Genomic DNA, 22783 nt, shown 5'->3' with positions numbered 1-22783 from the left:
TTTCTTTTCTGTTTTAGAGACCACAGTTCACCGTATAATGCTTAGAGTCACAAAGCAGTCTTTTTACATCAAATTTTGGTTTCTAAACTAGTCATGATGGTCAAATGTTGACATCGCCAAAAAGTGCACAGAACAGATATAGGATTGAGTATGACGATTAGACAATTTATCCACTTACTATGATTTGAAATCTGAAATTAATTGCTGCGAGGGCTTCTGTTGTTGAGAAAGAAAAGTAAAAAGTACAAATAATAGCAGTAATAAAAGCCAGAGACAAATATATTTTGTATAAAAATATCTTTTCTTATAAACTATACAGTATGTAAAAATTATATTGCTTGAAGTATTTCTAAACAAATAAATAGGACGAACTCCAATATATTCACAATACCATAAAATAGAACATTCATTTTCTCTTTACTACATTAACAATACAATATCCAAATTTACATACAACGTTTACCCGTTTCAAGTGCTACCCGCAAAAGTATTTTGATTTGATTTTCATTATAAATTGCTTCTTCAATGCATTTTAAATTGAGCTACCAGATATTTTATACTATCAAATGTACCACAAAACTGGGGAAACATCTTATAATGTAGGATTTGAGAGGACCATACAATTATTATTTTCAAAGTTTACATAATACATTTTTTTATTCAAAAGTGTTTAACTTTAAAGGAACATATATCCATAGCAGTCATAAAATTCAACAAGTAAAAAATTGTGCTTGTTTACCTTTACAGCATTACTGTGCTTTTTTAATATCACGAAATATCCTCGCTTAGGGCCGTCCAAAAAGGGGGTGGGGGCGCAACGCCAGGGGCACCAAGAAACGAGAGGGCACCACAAACTAAGATTTTGCTGCATTACAATTTATTTTATTTTTTAAATATAATTCCTCCTTAAAAATAGTTTTTAAAATGCTAACTTATTACATTTAATTCTTGTCTTTTATGATACATGAATTTCAGATTACATATTCAATTCGGGTACTTTTCCATTATACGCTCATTAGTATCTGTGCGTGTTTGGGGAGGGGGGGGGGCATCAGAAAATATTCGCCCTGGGTGCCGTCATCTCTTAGAGAATGACCCTGCTCACGTTTAAAAAAACTCTAAAGGAACATTAGTTACCATCTCACCCTCCAATGACAAATCTTACCACTTTTCACTTATCTGATGATCATTTAGTCAATTATTTCACAGAGGATATGCTTCTAAATCACAAAAGATTATGCAGTAAACCTTACATTCAATGTAAGAAACATCTTTTTAATCTTGAAATTTCACTTATGATCATGAATTATTTCACAATGGATACGATTGTAAACCACGAAAGATTCTGAATGACAAATGCTCTCAGATTTCCGAAATTATCTTTTTTACAACGCTTTTCACCATTGAGGTTGAGTTTTTCGTTACTTCACATTACAGAGATACAAATAAGGATATGACGTGATTCACGTAAAAAGGCTCTCTGAATTTAATGAATAGTATTATAAACATAGAAAATATGTTACAAAAGTAAATCTCTAAATTTAAAAAGTTCTTTGGGTTATTTATAGTTATATGTACATTTTGATTGATTATGAATACATGAAATCCAGCTCTCCTAAAAATTTGCACAGGGACCTTTCACAAAATATAAATACTGGAATTACATAGCAGAAGACAGAATGCTTCTGTTATTTTTCATTTATTCACCCCTCGGTTGTAATGAAGTACAATACATAATAGGTAAGCTTTATTCCTAAACTAAACAAAATAACAATACTTCGTAATTTTCTATCAAACATAGAAATAGAAAAATTATATAATTATATTTGCGATGAATACTGCTGATACGTGTTTCAAAGCTAACGGATCAGGTTCTTCATTACGTATGTCGATAACATTTCTGGAAAACATTGAACCAATTTCTTGGCTATTGCTTTCTTTTCACACACACACAAATAATAATAATAATAATAATAATAATAACTATACTATTTTGCAGTTTCCTCGAAATTTGACTAAACTCTGACTAATATTTAGAGTTGCTAAATATTGTGTAATTTTGAGGCTGAAATTTTTATACCGCAGAAGTGGATTGAATATTCATAAAAATTTGTTATTTTGGAGATTCCCATTGATATATCCCACCTCCCCTCGCATGAATTCAATTCTAACCACGCAAAAAAAGAATATTCTCCATGTAGCTTTGAAACATGCCACTCTAATTTCATAAAAATTTGCAACTTCACTACGTTGTTTTCAAAAAACCTACAGTCGGTTTGAATAGAGTTAGAGTTGTTACAAAATTTAAAGGACGAATTTCGACTTTTAAAGCATGAAATCCCGTCATTGCTTGAGGTCTGGAAGATTATCGTCAATACCAATTTTAAAGTAAATTTGAGTTAGAAAATACACACACAATTTGGTTGGATCGAAAATTAAATATTCACTCTAACCAAGTCGTAAATAGCAGTACCAATGACATAAAGGATTTCAAAAATGGAACTAAATGTTTTATTTTTCCCAATAAAAGCCAAAAAGTTCCAATTTTTTTAAAGCAAAATTAAAAGGAATATATATTGATACAAGTAATTTTAAATCAGTATTTTGAAAAGTTGAAGAGCTATTTAATCCGCTTAAAGGAATTTCAGAATTGCATAACATTGAAATGAGAGAATGAGAAAAAGAAACACTGAGCAGACGAAAACAGTGGTAACTTTTAAAAACTAAATTATTGTGGATATAGACTCAATTAATTTTTTAACGATATTTTACTTCCACCAGCCAAAAATTGCGAATGATGTGTCTTACACAAACTTTCATAAATTATGTTAAAAAACGTTCGAGCCGATATTTTCGAAACTTCATGGCTTGCTTCTTACAACAGTTCGTTTCTAAAGGCAAATAACTTGACAATTATATATATAATATTGGATCCTAAGATCAGCAAAATACAGTAAAAAATACTAAGGCAGTTAGTTTACATAAAGCATTTCAAATTGACTCTGTTTTAGGAAGAAGCAAAAAAGGATTTATTAAAAAAAACTTCAAAATCTAACTCTTTTCAGAAATCTACGTTTGATATTCTTGAGGGTAAAAAGCACCCCCCATACATAAAATATAGCTAATGCGAACAATTTTGATTTGTAAGCTCAGGGCAATATCATTGAAAAAAAATTGAATCTTCAGTTGTGGGGGAAATATCCAAAATATGGCAATGTAAGCAATGATGAAAAATAAATTAATCAGAATTTTTCGCGTAGATGGGTAAGTATGACTGAGAAACGTATACACATTGCTGTATAATAACTCCAAATGTGGCCCATTGTTCCCTACAATCACAACATTAAAATGGTACATAGCAGCCCTTGATGAAAACATACCGCATATTGTCACCGACAATAGCATAACTCCCCCGAAATTCCCACCCCGAAATATACAGCTAGTATAGTGCTCAAAAAAGCAGGTCTCTTACATTTGCCCTGACACCCTGCTGAATAATACATGAGATTCAGCGAAGAGTGTTTAATCGCTCGTGTGATTATAGTCGCATCGCTAGGATAATAAAACTATTATCACAACCCTCAAGTCAAGATGTTCCTTTCTTGTCATGAGACTTTCCCGCGCACTTTTTTTTAGCTCTCTCCCCCCACTCTGGTGCAGCGTTATCACAATTTCAAACTCTTTTCAAATCTAATATGAGCCTTTGAAAATCAGAAGCACTCTCTGCAGTGATCTAAACTTACAAACCTACTCTAAATAATAATGCAACTTATTTAAATACGAACGTGCTTCTTTCAATAATGATATAGACTCCGCAAAAGTGTGATTGCTGTGTATTATTATCTTTTTTCTGTTGGAGGGGAAAAGGATTTATACATTACTTTCCACGCAAAAACATTCTGCATAATCATGAAGAAATAATCCTTTTTGATCGAAGCTTGTTTAAAGGAAAAACAGTTTAAGCGCTACATTATAGCAAGACTGTCACTATTAAAACATTTGTCAACGCGTTGAAAATTTTAACATCTGATCAACCCCCCGCCCCCCCATTTTGCCTTTTATTTAAAAATATGCTATAGAATGTTGAACAATAAACTATTGTACGATCATGATTTAAAACGTATCAAGTTGTAAGTAACTGATATGATTTTTTTTTTTGCTTTTTTTTAGTGTCAATTATATCTGGCTTTGCTCCAGATTTGTTAAAAACGAAATTTTGGGATTTCTCACAATGGCTCATAAGAAAATAAAAAGAGAAAATCAGCCTAATTAGAAGTGAAAGAAAGCTGATTCACCGAGGTTGAACACTAAAATTTTTGGGCTTATTTAAGTCAACATTGAGTTAGTTTAACCAGCTTTGCGCTAATTGAATCAATTAGTTTTTAAATCATTAAAAACAATCGCTACTACAGTTAATTAATACAAACTAAATGTGGTCTATCTAGGTTAATAAAACATCTCTAAATTCAGTGCAAGAAATCAGCAACAAAATTCGGCTGAATTCAGCACTGAATTTCTTCAGTGCAGGAACGATTGTGCATTTCCCCCACTAAGTTTGTCCTTCTTAAAAGCTATCTGAAACACTTGATTTTTATCCTGATTTGGAGTTAATTGAATGTTCAAGATTGGAGAAACTGATAGCATACAGACATAAAATATTTTTGGTATGGTGGTGAGGACGAAGATAGATTTTTAAAGATGTCTACCGTGTACTTGCATAACTGATCACATGAAACTGCAACAATTCAAAATTAATATTTTTTTTAATAGTAGAAGGGAGTTCTACTGATTAATCAGTTTTAAAATCTGTAGGAATCCTAATAGTCGAGTATAATGTTTTATTGCAAAAAGCCCTATCTGCTGGTATATTGTAAAATAGTAAAAAAAATGATGATGTATACGAGTTACGTAACCATTATTTTCCAAGTATTTTTTTTTTAAGTTGATAATTCATATTATGATGCATAATGGTTCCAGAATAAAAGACCAGAATAAAAAGTCAAAATTTAATGTTCAGGGAATAAAGTGCAAATATTACGCGTAAGAAAATGTCACATCCGTTGCAAATGGATTGAACAAAATCACATAAATTAGAGCATTCACAGTTATGCAAAGTACCGATGAAATGTCAAATGTTTTTTGCGAAACTAGAGCATTATTACCAACAATTTTATAGAGAGAAATACAAATTTTTTCTGACAATGCCTTGGAATAATATATTACTTTGAAATATTTTCAACTCTTATTTCTCTTCATGAAATTCAACTCTCAGGAAGAAATTTAAAAATTGAACATTATTTGAACAGAATATTGATCAGTTGTATGCAGACTGCGTCCGTATGATTTTAATGTTTTTGCAACAGACAATAAAATGTTTGGGCACGAGGAATAATTTATAAAACTGTATTCGCATTTATTTAAATTATACATAAAGTGAAATATTCGCAATTATTTATAATTTGAAATTGGAAGCAAAAGTAATTTAATCTGTATTTCTTGCTTAATTCGTTTTTTCTATTAGTCGTTTTTTAAATCTGAACATCGAGGTAAACGAAACATATCACAATAGTTAAGAGATTTTCCGGAGACCAGTTGAATGATTTTGCGGTATATATTTTTAATCATTCACTTTTATTAACTTGTTTAAAAAATTGATGCACCCTTTGCCTCTGACACACAGATAAATTTAATAAACACTGAGCGGAATATTTCTGAATACATGTCAATCATAAAATGATGAATGAGCCCTTCTTTCACATTCACGAACACAAAGCTCAAAGGACGAAGCTGAGGTCAAGGCCAATATGCGACGGATCTACACAATGGAAAAATGAAAAGACAAAAATAAGTCAATAAGTCATACATACCTCAATTTTCCATATGACTGACCGGGGGCTCCGTTGAACTTTGCTTGTTGAAACAGAAGAAAAGCAAGTATGGCAGTAAACGGCCCTAAAAGCCCCTTGATCTCTGAAAGAACAGGAAGAGGGCCCAGAATTCCAACCTAAACGCCGGGACAGATCGTTTTGAAACGGTAAGTATCATAAAACCATCACGGTTGTGGTCTTTGAAAAGTGAGATAGGGGTCCTCCTGCTATGTACCCAGAAAGCAGGTGATATGTGTCGCTTAGTGCCCAAAGGCAAGGGGCTCATTGTCAAAGCGTGAAACAACAGAAGGGGAATATAGAAAGGGTAAAAGGCTGAAAAAGACTAATGGTTCTTGCAAAGAATCGCTTTAGAGGTGGGAGTGGAAGACCTAGATGGGTGTTCTTGTAGCCCCGGGGCCTTTTTTGCCGATGGAAATATTCCAGGTCCAGGAACCCCCTTTCCTAAAGATCAGCCTTTTTGCTGTAAGTTTCACATCGTAAATTGTGGACAGTAAGGGTGGGGAGGGAACATCTGGGGGTTCACGGACGTTACCTTCTGACAGCCGTCACCAATGCAACAGTCTCGGAATGTCAGAAGAAGAAGGGTTAGTTTAAAAAAATGACAGCTCAGGATTAATAGATTTATTCCTCAGTATTGCACCTGGATCTAAAAAGAGATTAATTTGAGATCAACAAAGGCATCCTATGGAAACGAAAAGGTTTTCTTTCATTCCTTTGGATTCATTTTTGACAACTGTATTACGTATTTTAATATTCATACGCACATTAGAAAACATTGTCTCGATGGGATTTTTTTTTTCGAAAGTTTCCATGCATATTCGCATAAATGAAGCGGTTAAAAAAATAATAAAACTGATTCTTGCGTCTTTTCAAAGTTATTTTCAATTTTGAGTTCTATTCCATTTTTGACAGCACAATTTCTAACCTATTTCAAGCATGAAGTATAATAAAAATAAAGCTTCGTTAAGGTAAAACCACCAGTAGTTGACACTCATAAAGAAAAAGTAAATTAACGAGAGAAACGCACATTCACCGTAAGATTAGCTACAAGAATAAGCTGAAAGATAAGCATTCCAAATTTAAACACTCATTTTATATTTTTGTACAATTGCACAACTTCTCTTGTTGGTTTACTTTTTCTTGTATTTCAACTAATAGTTGACACTATTAGTGCAGTGTCAACCACTGGTGGCTTTACCATACACATATTTGACTGAAGTTTTCACTTTTAATAGTTGCTATAAATTTTTAAGATAACTTCGCTTCTTTGAACTTGTTTCTCGTATTGGCGATGAGCCAGATAATAGACACTGACGTCATAACTTAGCACTTCGACAATTAACAAGTTACCTGAATATGAAGGCAGTTGGTCCCATCGGCAATCTCAAGATGAAGCCGGAAACAAGCTCATATTCATTTATAAAGCAATCCAAAACCATAAATGTTGCTTTTAACTTTTCTTTGCCATACAACACAAATAGGAAGAAAAATAAGTTATTCACTTATTATAACTGACTAGAACTTAGTTTCGTATCCGTGAATTTCTGCTTAAAAAAAACTTTTTCTTTAAATGCAAAGTTTAGGAAAAGGGATAGCATACTTCAAAAACTTTCATATTTTTCACAGACACACACAAAGCAGAAATTCACGCATAAATAAAATCTATATTTCGTGAGAAAACAAAGTTGCATATATTACTAAATGATATGAATTTCCAACACGACTTGTACAGACCTTAAGTAATTAAAGCATCTCTTTGATGATGAAGCAATAAGATATCATCTTTTGCTTGAACACGAGCAATGTGATCCCGAAGTCCGTTCATGTGCAATAAGTCGTCCTTGCTATGGAGAACATCTGAGATGTCTGAGGAATTACTGTTTTGATTGCAACTTTGGTTGGTTGGACTAGCCAAGGAGCTTGAAGTTGGTGAAGGAAATTTGTTCTCTTTCTTGGCTTTCATCCTGCGATTCTGGAACCAAATCTTTATCTGTCGCTCTGTGAGTCCTAGTGTATGAGCAATTTCGATTCGACGTCTCCTCGTCAAATACCGATTAAAGTGAAATTCTTTCTCCAGTTCCAAAGTTTGATATCTAGTATACGTTTGCCTGCTCCTTTTGGGACCCGGTGCGGAGTCTGTAAAAGAAAATCATTTATTAATAAAATGTATGCAATTTTTATCTAATGATTTAGAAATAAATCAACTATCTACATCATCCTACAAGCATCCACGACACCAGTTCCGTCAGATTAAAAAAATAAAAATAAATAAATAAATGAACTAAAGGCTAAAGCGACCTCCGAAAAATGTAAGCACCAATCTATCCTCATGTCCACCTCCAGTCCTCGATACCGGAGGATCCGATCGAACCAGGAATCTTCTGATTCCGAGTCCGATACACTCACCACTAGTCTATCTGCCTTAGTCAAAATAGATCTAAAGATGTTTGATAACCAAATGTGGTGGAAGAAGGGAGGTGGAGGGGCGTAAAACTTCATACTGAACTTTGAACTAAGTCATACGTTGGTAGTGTTCGGACAAATAGATGATGGGATTACATGCGCTCGAATTATCGAGGTTCCAATACAACATTTGTGCAATACATATTTTTCAGAATCGTATCAAAACGTCGGAATTTTTGCCTTCTTCGTGGATCTGTATCTTGGAACAATAACAACCAATGTTACATTTTGACCAAATTTAATTTTGTACCTTGGCACAGCAAGAACAAATGTCAGTTTTGACCAAATTGAACTGATACATTAGGACAAAATTTGAAATTGAGTGCTGTTGTTCCAAGGTATGGAATTAAATTTGGACAAAATCTTATGCCGGTTGTTGTTGCTCCAAGGTACAGATATACTGACATAAATGCATCTGTCTTGTCTTTGATTAAACCGCAAAGTCATTGCCATTCGAAGAAGCAAGAAAAGGGTAGCAAAAACTAGAATGTTGTCACGAGTCGATAAAAGCGAAATCAAGACAATATAACTACATCCTTTAAAACAAAGATAGAAGTTCTCAGATTCTGACGTTCTAATCAAATACTAAAAGAGGCAAAATTACCATGCCAAATGTGAGGAGTAACATATTTTATTGTTATTTATTTTTAATGTCATATTCAGCCAATACGTTTCTAAGGTCAAATAAAACTGCAATAATGATCATTATTTAGCTGACACATATATTATTCACATCTAATAAAATGGGAGATTTAATATCACGTTATTAAGCTTGGGTATATTTGCAAGTGAGCTCACGAGAGCACAGCTAATGCACTTCTTTCCAATTTCATATAAGGTTTTACATATTGGACGGAGTTCAGGCTGTTTGTATATGAAAGTGTTGTAGACTACAGGTAATAAAGTATTTTTATTATTATTTTTTGTTAGAAATTGGATTCTGTAATGAATATATTTACGAATATTGTTTGCTTAAACACATTTGCGTTCAAATTATTTTAAACTACAGAGCATAATATCAAATTTAAAAATTATCTACACTAAATTTAAGTTTAGTTAGTTTGAATTTATTTAACGAGCAGTATATAACCAACGTTATATACTGAAGAAGCAAAAGCTACTGCATGCAAGAGTTTTGAGATTACCAAGAACTTTTTTTTTAATCAAAACCTAAAGTTCTGAGCTTGGAAATGGAAGCAGTTAAAAGAGTCTAGAAACTTCGCTTCACAAAGATTACTTACATACAGGGGCGTGGACATGGGGGGGAGGAGAGAGAGAAGGGACACCTGTTAGCCCGGGCCAAAGATTGAAGGGGGTCCCGAGATTTTTAAAATGAGGGGTGAAATATGTGTATATAGAGACGTAGGCGTACACAATACGGAGGGGGACCCTTAAAAGTCATTTGTGACGGGCTCCAAAATTTCTGTGCACGCCCCTGCTTACATTTCCAAAGTTCTCAAATTTAAGCATTGACAAAAAAGCGCCTCAGAGATGCAAGACACCGGTACATATTTTTCCAATCGCGGTACAGTAACATTGAAGCAAATATACCGAATATTAATTACAGCATTCAGCAGAGACCCTTATTTTGGTCCCGTCGATATGTAATTAATAGGTATAATCGAGCTGAAATCAAAATACCTCAAGGAAACTGAGCATAACTTTATACTATTGCTAAAATATTTTCAGCAAACCAATTAAATTATATCTTCACTCTGACAGCAAAAACTGTTTTAGCACACCTGCGAGAGGTACGCAAACATGGCACGGCTTCATCTCGAAAAGTGAAGATAAAAGTGAAGAAAATTTTACCTTAGTTTCAGCTATGGTGCGCTTGCTTACAGCTTTTTGTGACAGAAATAGTTTTCGAATTAACTACTTCTGCTCTAAGAAACATTTCATTCTTATTTAAATTCTTATGTTATTTTTCTTACCCGACGGAAAAGAGTTTAAGATACAGATCAACATCCTTCAGATTGAAAGAACATACTTAAAATATTGAGCTTCTTAAACAACTCCAAGATGTCCATGAATCAGCTTTTAACATATAAACATGCCAATCAGAACACACAAAAATATCAAGTCTAACACAGAACAACGCTCCAAATCATGGCCAAATAACTATCTGGCTGAAAAATATCTTGTTATGCAAAATGGGATTTTGAAAACAATTCTTCAGTAGACAGAAAGAGCATGTAAAAATTGGCAATGAAGACGCTTTTTAAAGACAGCTTTGGCCGAACGCAGTGGAAATGGATATCTAATAAGAAGAAGGAACCCCGAAACAACATGGACCTTAATGAACTTGATTAGTTTATTTAATCTATCCGTCTTCTAACTTTATCCCCCAGCTCGTGTATCTTGATTTTAAGAGCAAGAGCTGGTCGATATCGAGGTTTAGTCAAGAAATTTGTTCCTACTTGTCCTAGCTTGAAATGGGGAATAGAAGCATGGTGGAAAACTGAAATGATGTGACGATATTCTCTTTGCATGCCAGATAATTATCTTTGATTCGTGAATGAATCTCTTTAATTCTTTAAAGATCCTTGCGGTAGAGAGAGTGTGGATATTTTTCATACATAAAAGAGTTAAATGACTTACGTACTCTTTAAGTAGCCAAGTTTTGTGGAAAATGATGGGATTGTATGTGTCTCTATGGTCCATACCAAATGAAAAGCGAAAACTATTTTCCCAAAAAAAAAAGATCAATTTATTTATTCAATTCAGAAACGTTTGGAAAGTTTTATCTCCAATTTAATTACATTTAATCTCCAATTAAAAACTAATGATGAACAAAAGTAAAAGCGTGGCTGCAAAAATGTGATATGTTCAAAATAATATTACTGTGTATTATTCCAGATAGCACACTTCGCTTAAAAAAGCGTTTTTAACAGAACTGTCAACGTTGTGTCAAGCATTTTAAAACGTTTAACCGTTACGTGTGCTTGCAAGATTTAAATAATTTACTTATTACTTATTATTTATTTATTCATATTATTTATCTATCTATCTCTATTTATTTACTTATTTATTTATTTATTTACTTCTTTTTGCAAATCTTGAGATCCTGATGCCTCAGTAACATCGAAAAATATAGTCATTAAGTTACATGTATTCGATGATTTATAAAAAAAACTTTTGAATTTAGGGGACACATAGGTTCCTTAAGGGGTACAATAAATTTGCAATAAAATATCAAGGATTTGAACATTTCTTTCCCACCTCTTGTTTTAAATAAAAGTCTACACTACGTGTCGATAGTTTCCACGTTTAGTGTCTCTAAAATTGGTAGAGAATGTCTGTAGTCTATGGTGCTCTATAAAATGTAACTACTTAAAGACTAATCTGCAGAAGCTACATAATTTGTATGCATATTACTAGAAAATAACCGTTGATTCAACGATATTGCTGATATATTGTGAAAAAACTTTCTACAGACTCTACTGTAATTCCTTATCGATTGTAACATTATCCGGAGTAATTCCTTATCACTACATTTCTACGGCAAATAATGACCCCCTAATTTTTAAATAAAAATTTTTAATGAAATATGACATATTTCCTGAAATCCTATAAACCATTTTACTTTCATATAACTACATATTTAGTTTATGAAATTAATTACTTGTGAACTATTTATTAAATATTCAAAGATGGGTTCGATAAAATGCCTATATTGCACATCAACGACTTTCGTTTTTGACCATGAGTGGCTAGGAGATGATTATCAAGAAAGATGCCAGGTACGGAAAGGTTTGGCGATTAGTTAATACACTGTTAAAACAACAAGTTGCATATGGCACCTGTGGGGTGTGTTTTAGGGTGAAACGTTGTAGCACCAGTGTCCCTCACTACCCTATGAGTGCCATTTGGCTATCTATGGCTCCTTCTGGTACCCTTAAGGGTGACACAGATGGCAAAGTGGCATCTTTAAGGGTGTGCCTCTGGTGCTACAACGTGTCACCCTAAAAAGTATTCTATGCAACCCGCAGCTTTAACAGCGTATAAAAATCTGAATAAGACATAAAAACTAGGACATAGTGATATTTTAAAGAACTGCAGTATGGTTTTATTGATATGGGTTGAAGTACAAAAGTATTGCACTTCCTCATCCAATTCGTAAAAATTGACACCTGAATTGAAGTCTCGTCAAAATATTTAAGGCCTGTGAATGCATGTTTAAATTGTTAGAAATAATCAAGAAAAGCAATAACTGTCTAGAAAACCTAATAATTATATTTTTCAATTCTAATCAAGACCACTTCACACATCAATGACTTTCGTTTTTACCACGAGTGGTTTGGAGATTAATGTCAAAAAAAGGAACCAGGTACGAAATGTTTCGTGGTTAGGTATTATACAAGTCTGAATAAGAATTGATCAAGTTTTGCTAAGAAGAGAAGGGTGGGGGTTTGTTATCTTCGTGTTTCTCATAATGGATAATAAGAAAAATTCATTCATCATTTTCTTTCTACTGGCAGTAATTTATCTTCTTCAAAACGTTCTTTTCTTCAGTAAATAACTTTTTTTAGGTACATGGTTGGAACTTTGGCTGAATTTTACTCTGAGACACGTAGAGAGAATTAATTGATTTTCCCCCCTCTTGTTGGTTAATCATTTCATAAAAGCTTTACTTTAAAAATGAAATATATACTTAAACTTTGTTTAGTGAATAGATTAATGCATGAATAAATTCAGACAAAGCACGTCGAGAATATGCATTATGTACTTTGCTTCAAACATTTTATTATGTTGTGTAAAAAACTGTTTTGGATTATTGAAAATGAATGAAGAACTGAACGTGACATCACAATCACTTCAAAACGTAATTTCAATTTGAAATTTGGAAGATAATACAGCCAGTTAGATGTCCTGTCAAAGGTTCTTCCACTTAAATAAAAAAGGGGGAATGACTACGCGTATAAAAATTCATATTTCTTTTGTTTGTTGCTTATTTTTAAATATGTTTCTAATCAATATTTTAATTAATATTATATATAACATAGAACGAATGAAAAATTTTTCATGTTAAAGCAAAATTGAACTAAATAATCGACTTGCAGTACGTCACAAAACAAAAAATCACACAAGATCCTATTCCCAAATTATTAATAGTCAAAATAAAAAGTTAAACAAAAAAAAAAAAAAATCTCAACACGTTATCGTGAATTAATTTGAAACTCAGGTCGACGTTTGGTAAATTATAAAATTTTTGTTTGCGCATAATTTTGTTCCCATAAAATTTTAATATTTACCGTTTAAATTTCAAACTCTTATCAACATTGATAATATAATCTTTCATTCTCAAGGAACGAACTCAAACACTTTTAGTCTCAAACTGCTTGAATTTTATTAGATCAAATTGGATTCAAACTCAACGCTTCATGAATTAACCAAAAAAAGTAAATAATTATAAATTCAAAAAAAAAAAAAAAAAAAGAAAAGAAAAGAGAAAAAAAAAAAAAAAGTCGACCGTTATATCGCACATGTGACGACAAAAAGTGTGATCAATCTAGAAGTGCGATGTAACCACAGTCATAAAGATAACGATCTGAAGTTCAATTAAATGATATATGTATCTACAAAAATTGAACTATTATCGTATCCGGAAAGTTTTCTGAATAAAAACAGCAAAAGAAAATTAATCACTTGCGTTTTCAACGTAAAACTGAATTTAAAACATTTCATTTTTTTAGAAGTAAAAGAAGAGCAAAAGCTGCAACTTAATTGTACTGCAGTGAATTCAGATGAATAGAAGATGTCTACATGTTTTTTTTTTCCATAGACATAAAAAAAATAATAAATAAAAACCCTAAGAAATCCCATGTTTCCGTTAGTCTCAAATTTGAAGCAAAATGTTCTTAACAGTAATTTTACGGGAGTTGAAAAAAAAAAAAAAACACGATATACCCGAATAAGTGATATAACGAGGAGCGATATAATGAGGGGTTAGTGCAAAGAAATGAATAATTGCATGTAGCTTTTTCGAAAACAACTGGAATCGCGCGGAAAATTTATCGACTTGTGAGCTCCTGTCAGACCACCCAAACCACAACTAATCAGTGATGACTTTATTTACTATCCCCAGTCACTGATGATGACCGCTGAATTATTTTCTACAGCTCGGGTGACCTTATTTGACTAGTCTGAAGTAAGCGAGCAAAATGAAATAGTTAAAATTATAAGCAACATAGAATTTAATAAATGATGGTACACACACAATTAATTTTAAAGCACTCATAGAGCATTACTTTTAAATTTTTATAACGCAACACTTAAAAGACACATTATTATCTATTACAAAATTATTAGTTTTTTGAATTGAACATTGAATTTAAAACCTTTTTTCTATAAAATGTGGTAATTATTTGTAGATCAATATTAAAGGATTTTATTTTATAACAAATAAATTTAAATATAAATTTGAAAATATTCATGCTAACTGCACTTTTTTCAACAAGTCCATCCAACAATGACTAATAAGTGTTACAGAGTAAATCAGAGTTCGAATAACTTTTCGTTCCTTGGTACAGAAGTTAAAATCAAGTAATCACAGTGCAGTGAAACCTGTGTAAGTTGACCACTTGCGGTGCGCTACTTTAGTGGTCAACTTAAGCAGGTTTTCAATTTATAGAAGTTGGATTATATGATAAGATCTAATTCTGTGCCTGAAAATAGCGGTCAACTTGGACAGATGGTCAATTTACAAGGATGGTCAATTTTACAGGTTTTACTGTAAAGGTTATAAATACCCTTGTGCATGAAACGTAAGATAAGAAATAACAACGTCATAGTAGCACATAATGAAGATTACTGCAGACACGTGTTTCAGCGTGACAAGGAAGGCCTTTTTCATTGAAAAAGAAATGAGCTAATGGATGTTCATCCATATCCTGATCGTCATTTAACCACACAGAAGAGCACGTCTAATTAATCGATTTCAATTACAATCCTTACTGAAATAATACTTTTATATAACTTCTATATACTTTTGTAAATAATACTTTAATACGAAAACATTTTACAGAATACATGATAACAAATGCCCACAATGGTAAATTGCCCACAAAGGTTTCATGTTAACTTCTTTCAAACAAAGTATAAATTAAAACTACACGATTAGAAATATCAATAAACATATAGCCAGAAAATGTCATGCTAAATAAATTGCGAAAGCCAATCAGAATGAAATCTATAACTGAATATGAGTCATTTTGACAGTCAAATGACTCATAGTGTTATGTACATGTTAAAAAAAGCAGCGCATTAAAGTTGACTAGAGTTTGCAGACCTGATCTTCATTCAAGCTTGCCAAGATTCATGTAACATTGAAAAACTATAACACATTTTCGAGTAAAATATTGACTAATGATCGATCTAATTAATCGATTTCAGTTACAATCCTTAGCGAAACATACATTTTTTTTCCTTCGTGAAAACATATTATGAAATACACGATAGCAAACCAAATATAAGCTGTCCTCTTCAACCTCAACATAAATTAAAACTAGGTGCCAAAACGAATAAATACACATGTAGCCAGAATTTTTCATATTAAATAAATTACAAAAAATGTCGGAACGAAATTTATAACAAAATCTGACTCGTTATGGAAAAAAAAAGAAACAAAGAAAACCGTGCTTTAAAACAGAAAGGTTGACCGGAGCTTGCAGACTTGATGTTCAGTCATACAAATGAGCATAATTTAACACACACATGACAGATCTAATTAATCAATTTTAATAACAATCCTTAGCGAAATATGTACTTTTTCTTTTATAAAAAAATTTCACAAAATGCATGATAGCAAACCAAAATCATTTTCTTTCTAATTGTGTTTCCATTTCAATATAAATTGAAAGTACACGGCCAAAAATATCAACAGACCTATAGCCAGAAAATGTCACGCTAACTGAGTTACAAAAACTCTCAGAATAAAATCTATAACAGAATATGAACCGTTCTGATAGTCATCTGCAGGCTAAAAAAAACCGTGCGAAAGTTTGACTGGAGCTTGCAGACCTGATTTTTATTCAAGTTTGCAAAGTCTCATATAATGTTGAAAAATGATTATACAATTTTTAGAATAATTTAATTCACAGATGATAAATATAGTTAAACGATTTCAGTCACAATCCTCAGCGAAACATATCTAAAAGTATCAATAGAAAAACACAGAAAAAAAAAATTCCCTTCATCATATTTCAAAATACCTGATAGCAAAACAAATATAAGCTATCCTCATCAGTTTCATTCTAATTGTATTCAATCTCAAGGTAAATCAAAATTACATGACTAAAAATGTCAAAAGAGAAGTAGCCAGAAAACGTCTAAACTATCAGAATGAAATCTATAACAGAATATGAATCATTTTGACAGTCATCTGCAGGCTAAAAAAAGCCGTGCAGAAAGGTTGACTGGAGCTTGCTGATCGTCATTCAACCACAGAGGAGCACGTTCGCAAGTGGAGCCAATTTCAAACGCGTTGAAACTCACGTGGAAATTTAAACCGGTTGCGGTTAGCAGCGCGTCGTTTGTCGTTTTACAATAAAGGATTGTTTTCGTCTTTCTCAAGATTTGTTTTTCGCTTCACTGCTTCGTATGCTTTAATGCGAAAACAACTGTTATACGTTGTTACTTACTGCACACATTAAGGGATTAGATGCTCTGAACTCAAGCTTACAAACAAAAAAAAATATTGTTGTTGTTAATACAACAGCAAAGTGTTTATCTTTTTCGGGTGATAAAAAACAAACTTTTTTTCCCTCTTAATAATTTTTTTTTTTTTAATTTAATTTATTTTTTCATTTTTTTTTAATGTAAAACTTTATGCGTCAAGTATCCAAAAAGATATACTTTACAAACATGAAAGTAAAAATAAGTAGTGCTCATAGTTCTGGTGGAATTTTAAAAAATAAATAAAAAAATAATTTAAAAAAACTTTTTCTTTCCTTTTATGAATTATTCTTTATTTTAATTCTTTTTATTTACTTATTTATTTATTTATTATATCTTTATACGTCAAGTATCTTAAAGATGTATTTCATAACCAAGAAAGAAAGAATATCTTTTGATGTCAAATAAAAGCTAAAACCTTTTAATTTCTAGTCATAAGATGTTAGTTACAGAAATAGTAATGATTAATTGAAAATTATCAACTATGATATTTTATGTTAAACTAATTTAATCATATCAAAATATTATTATTATAAACCCGTGCATAAGTAAATAACACATACATAACCTATATTTCCTCTTCAAAACAGTTTAAAATATAATTATTGATAAATACAGCTTCCTGTGCTTTTAGAATGTCCACACTCATCAGTTTAACGTTATTTTATTAATAAAGGAGCAAACCTTTTACTTGGATGTTTGGGTTAATTGATGATGGGATTCTCTTCTTAAGTTTTTTTTTTTTTTCATCCTCCCTTTTCTTTTGTTTTTATTTTCCTTATCTGCCACTCTTATGTCTTTTTTCACCAGTTTGAAGTGATTTATGCTTTGTCATTTTACAAGGACTCCTGCTATCGTCCTCTCTCCCTTTAGTTAATCTCTCTTTTTCACGAATTCCTTGTTCTCTTCATTCTTAACTACTTTGGGAAATTAAGCTGCGTAATTTTTAAAAATTCTTACGTCAATTTAAAACATTGGATGATTCAGAAAAAAAAAAAAAAAAAAAAAACTCCTAAAGCCAAAGCATTTACTGCAATATCATTTTTGGCTTAAATCTAGGTGTTTATTTATTTATTTTTTTTTTTTTTTTAGTTTGCTACACATGAGTTATCAAAAATGTACTGTGGGCGAAATTTAAAATTCCTCACATATTTATTATTCAAAACATATGCGTACAAAGGCAAATATTGTCAATTGGTTTGTAAGTTTCTTGATAAGTAAAATCATTATTTATATAAATTCAACCGAGATTTTAACGGTTTTGACATGACATTACATTCCCTTATCGATGCGATGGTCAAAATTGTTAAATAGGAAACTCGCCAATTGTGGAGATTTTATGCTCCGATGATTTCAATATCGTATTATTGTTGCATGGAGTGTGGTGATGTTTAAAATAATAATGGTTAATGAAGGACTGAACATTCACTTACCTGAGTGCGATTTCATCCACGGATAAAGGTTTTTCGCCGGATTCGGTGTTTGACTCTGACCATTAGATGGGGAAACAGATGAATCTGCATGTCCTGAGCTGTTATTCTCTGCTGCATTTGAATGAACAGAAGTCGGAGCAACTTCAAAAGGGTTTGAAGAGGGGGGAGTAAATGAAGGCGATATGATTTTGCTGCTGTCATAATCAATATCGGTGATAGCACCGGAATTGCTGAAATCGGATCGGTACGATCCAACGTTGGTGGAATGTTGATTGAAGAAAGTTTGATTGCATTGGCTCAGATCAAATGCATGATGGGTTAAAGCACTGGTGACATGACCTAAGCGAGGACTACTGGTGAAACATGTCAAATCATATGGTGGAGTTTTGTCCGTTTGCGGGGGTGTTAAATTGCAAGGGACATCCAGCCGAATCGGTGAATACGGCTGGTGATAACGTGGATACGGCGGCGTATACTGATGCGAATAGCCGTCGTATTCTGCGTATTTTGTACCGTGCAGGTAAAATTGTGGATCCGATTCCAGACAATTGAAATTGGTGGCGGGCGCATTATTGCTGAAGGAAGAAGTCATATTGTCGTGTGGGCCGCGAGGATGATTTGTGATTCGTCTCTGTAACTCGCGCGTTCATCCTCGCCTTCCCCCGACATAATCATATTCAGTGAAAACAACACCACGTGACAGCCACTGACCAATCCAGAGGCGTCGAGCCGGCGTGTCACTTAGGGAAGACCACGCTTGTTTGCCAGTGACAGGATCAGATGGAAAAGCTGCGATTTTTCCCCAATCCCTTTTTCTTCTGGGGGGGGGGGGGGAGTACAGTGATACTTAAACGTGCAACCCCCCGGGATATCCCCCTCCCAACTCGACTGATTCATATTATTGCTGAGGTGTTGAAAGGGTTTCACATTCTAACTTGATTTTATTTTTGAGCGCACACCTTTCCGCGGGTGGTCTCTCACTTGATAGCTGAGATACTTAAATTTCTCAGCGGTTTTCTCCAAACAAATTAGACGGTGCTATTCTTCAGCTCTTTTTCTAATGAGAGGTTTCATCTGGTGCTAGCTGAAGTGAGATCACGACTGGCAACAAAGTCTAATCTTCGCGCTCTTTGACTTTTGCTTTTTTTAGTTTTTGTAAATGATCACGGGTTGATAAGCAGCAATAAAAATTTATCTATCTCTCTCTTTTTTTTAAAGATAGTAAGGTGCTTTTCTTTTCCATTTTTTTCTGTTGTTTTTATTTTATGTAACTTATTTGTTTATTAATTTTAGTTTAGTGTTTTTTTTTTTTTTTTAATTTTTAAATTCTAGTTCATTTTTCATTCGCTATTACCTTTAGTTTTATTTTTTTTAATTGTTATTTTTTAATTATTTTTTTGTTATTATTACTACAATCAGGTTTAACTTGCACTAGAACTTAGCTCCTGGTCTTTTCAAGTTTGAAATTTTATAAAATATCTTTACAAACCATTTTTTCCCCGTTTTACATTATTTGCATTTGTTTATTAATTTTAGTTTATTTTATTGCACGTTTAGTTTACTGTTTATTTGTCAGCATTTTTAGTTTATAGTTTTTTTCTTTTTATTTATTTTTTCATTTTAATTATCGTTAAAATGAGGGTTTGATTGGCATCGGCCTGAACTTCTCTTCAATTTTCCATGAAATTTTACATATTGGACGGAGTTCAGATTATTTACAGATTAAAATAAGCTCTGATGACTATAGATATCCCGCACTTCTTTCACTAAAATTTAAGCAATGGTTACGATTATTATTCTTTGAGCAAATTTTTAAAAGTCTGCAAGATTTTTTTTTTAAATTCAAACGGTTGAGAAAATTTTCTGCATGCATCAAAATATAGGTGAATAAATAAATATTTATTGACATGCGAAATTTATGTCATCGATTATTTCTTGCAGTTGGTACGAATTATTTGGCAACACGTTTCATTACTTTGTATTAAAAAATATTGTTTCATAGCAGTAGAATAAAAATTCTCTAAGGATAAGCTTTCTTCACTTTTAATAAAAAAGTTACATAAAATACCAATAACCGACATCGCATGCCTTAGGATCTGCTTTGAATACAACATATGGATAAATTGGTTATTGAATGAAGATTCACTAAGCAGAATATTCCAGCATATTATGTCCAGCATTGAAAATGTTTTTCTGTACAACAATTATATTCTAAAGCCATTTAGAATTGCTCTTTTTTTTTCTTTTAATGTTGTTTGTTTCTTAACTAAGTCATTTGTTACACTTTAGTTCTTTCTTAAAATATGGATAAAAATAGATTTGTGATTGCTTATTATACTTCCAGATACTAATGCAATCATTCAAATCACATTATTTTTTTTTTATCTTTAGAGTAATAATAAAACAGAAAGTTTGTGGCTCCATGAGTATGTGATCACTGGCCCTGTGGTGCCCTGTGCCTCGTCTAGGGCCAAGACATTTAGGTCGATTTTCATGAAAATTTGAATAAAGTTAGTTCGGAGCATGCGCACGCCGAACCATTTTCTCTAGCGTTCGATGTTATTCATTTTTATTCCAATTTTAAACCATAAAAGGACATAAAACTGCTCGTTCTATGTGAAGGCATAACTGAATCACTACGAATTTGGTATCATTGGAAAGCCAGTATAAAATACCCCAATCAATCGGTAACACCGTGCAGAAGCTCGAATGGTCTAAATTAACTAGAAAAGGAGTTATAAGCATTTTTAAGTGTGCTTAATTTTTGAGAACTCTTAACTCAATAATATTTTTAAAATAAAATCAACGTTGAAAAGACACAAATTTGCGAAAATTTGCCAATAAATAAATTCACAAGAATACGTTTATGGATACAAAATTGGTTCCGGATAAGTAAATGCAAGTGGTTTTGTGCAGAGCGATACTCATAAACCAGAGAATTTGACACATAATATGGTTTAACCAGGATAAGTATCAGTACTTTGATACATATTTGATGCAGAATCAATCCAAACTATACCTCCCCCCCCCAGGAGAATGTTTTGGCCCCGCTAATGATCCAATCAACCTCATTTCAATATCATGAACCTAAATACCATATTTTCAGCTCTAAAATAACCTGTAGAATCTTCGGCCAAAGCATGCGTCTAATTTCCACCTGGGTCCACTCGCATGCAAAATCTGCTTTTGCCCCAGTCACTCCTTTTCGCGAACAATGGTATCTTCTGCCACGTCGAAGAATATATTATTTATGAAGCAATTGAAACTCGAGCGCCAAAGCAGCAGGGTTTTTATCACCTGTTCTTCTGGGTCGAAGATGTTTCCCTTTTGTTCGCTAAAGCAGCGCAAAAAGAGGGCCGATTTCCGCTTGTTTACTGCAACTTAGCGATTTTTTCTGCAACTTTTGTATCGAAAGGGCCTTTTAACAATACTTCTGTCATCTCTTACTACGGCACCCATTCACCTTTGGGCTCCTCCTATTATTTCGAATGAACTTCTTATTCACTTCCTGTATCTCGGTTGACTTTAAATGGTTAACTCCTACCTTTGCAAAGCCCTTGTTATTAGCTTCAAAACCATTAATTTAGTTGGAACAGTTTTTTCTTATTGAAATTATATTGGCATCACATTAAACGTTCAGAAAAATAAAATATTTTTAACGCATTTGTTCTTCGTTAGTTTTAAATGTATCTTCATGTTAAATAGTTGGGTGCCTAGAGTTGTAAGTGCTCCAGGACTTTGAACCAGAACATTACTATTATTAATTAATAAATAATGCATAATTATTGTAGAAGATTTATTTAATAATAGTAGTAGTTTAAAGTCCTGGAGCACTTACAACTCAAGGAATCAAGCCTTTGGACTATTTTTTAATTGGGCGTATTCAATATGAAAACTACCGACGATACTTAATTTAGTAGATTTTATTATTAAACTACTATAGATAAACACATTAAATCTTTCGAATGAATAACTTTTCTATTTTTTAAAGTGCTAACATGATAAAAACTGATAAGAGATAACTATTTAATGTAGAAGTTTTATTTGTATATTTATTTTAACCACATTTTTACACTTTAGGAAACAGAAAGTTTATTCATTCCAGAATGTTAATGGATTTAGTTGATGAAGTACACATTTTAACGCATTGAGTGCGTTAAAATAAAATAACGCATAAAAGCTTAAAAAGTTTAATGTTATATCTGCTAAATTTAGTATCGTCGGTAGCTTTCATGATGAATACGCTCAATATTTGCTTTAAAGTTGTGACGTAATTCGTCGCTATGAGTAATTTCTCAACGTTGGAATATTTAAGAAGCTTGA

General features: G+C 32.5%; 1 protein-coding gene across 1 annotated transcript; it reads right to left on the bottom strand.

Annotated features, from left to right (window-relative positions):
- Positions 1–7623: 7623 nt before the first annotated feature.
- Positions 7624–19052, bottom strand: LOC129231139 (homeobox protein Hox-A6-like). The gene is made up of 2 exons (XM_054865386.1): positions 18461–19052; positions 7624–8024 (listed from the first exon to the last, which is right to left on the bottom strand). Exons 1-2 carry the CDS (start codon positions 19050–19052, stop codon positions 7624–7626), a joined length of 993 nt encoding a protein of 330 aa, XP_054721361.1.
- Positions 19053–22783: the final 3731 nt, after the last annotated feature.

This window comes from Uloborus diversus, chromosome 10, assembly GCF_026930045.1.
Source record: "Uloborus diversus isolate 005 chromosome 10, Udiv.v.3.1, whole genome shotgun sequence".
NCBI lineage: Eukaryota > Metazoa > Arthropoda > Arachnida > Araneae > Uloboridae > Uloborus > Uloborus diversus.
The sequence above is the reverse complement of the archived record's forward strand: the minus strand, read 5'-3'. Positions and strand labels throughout refer to the sequence as shown.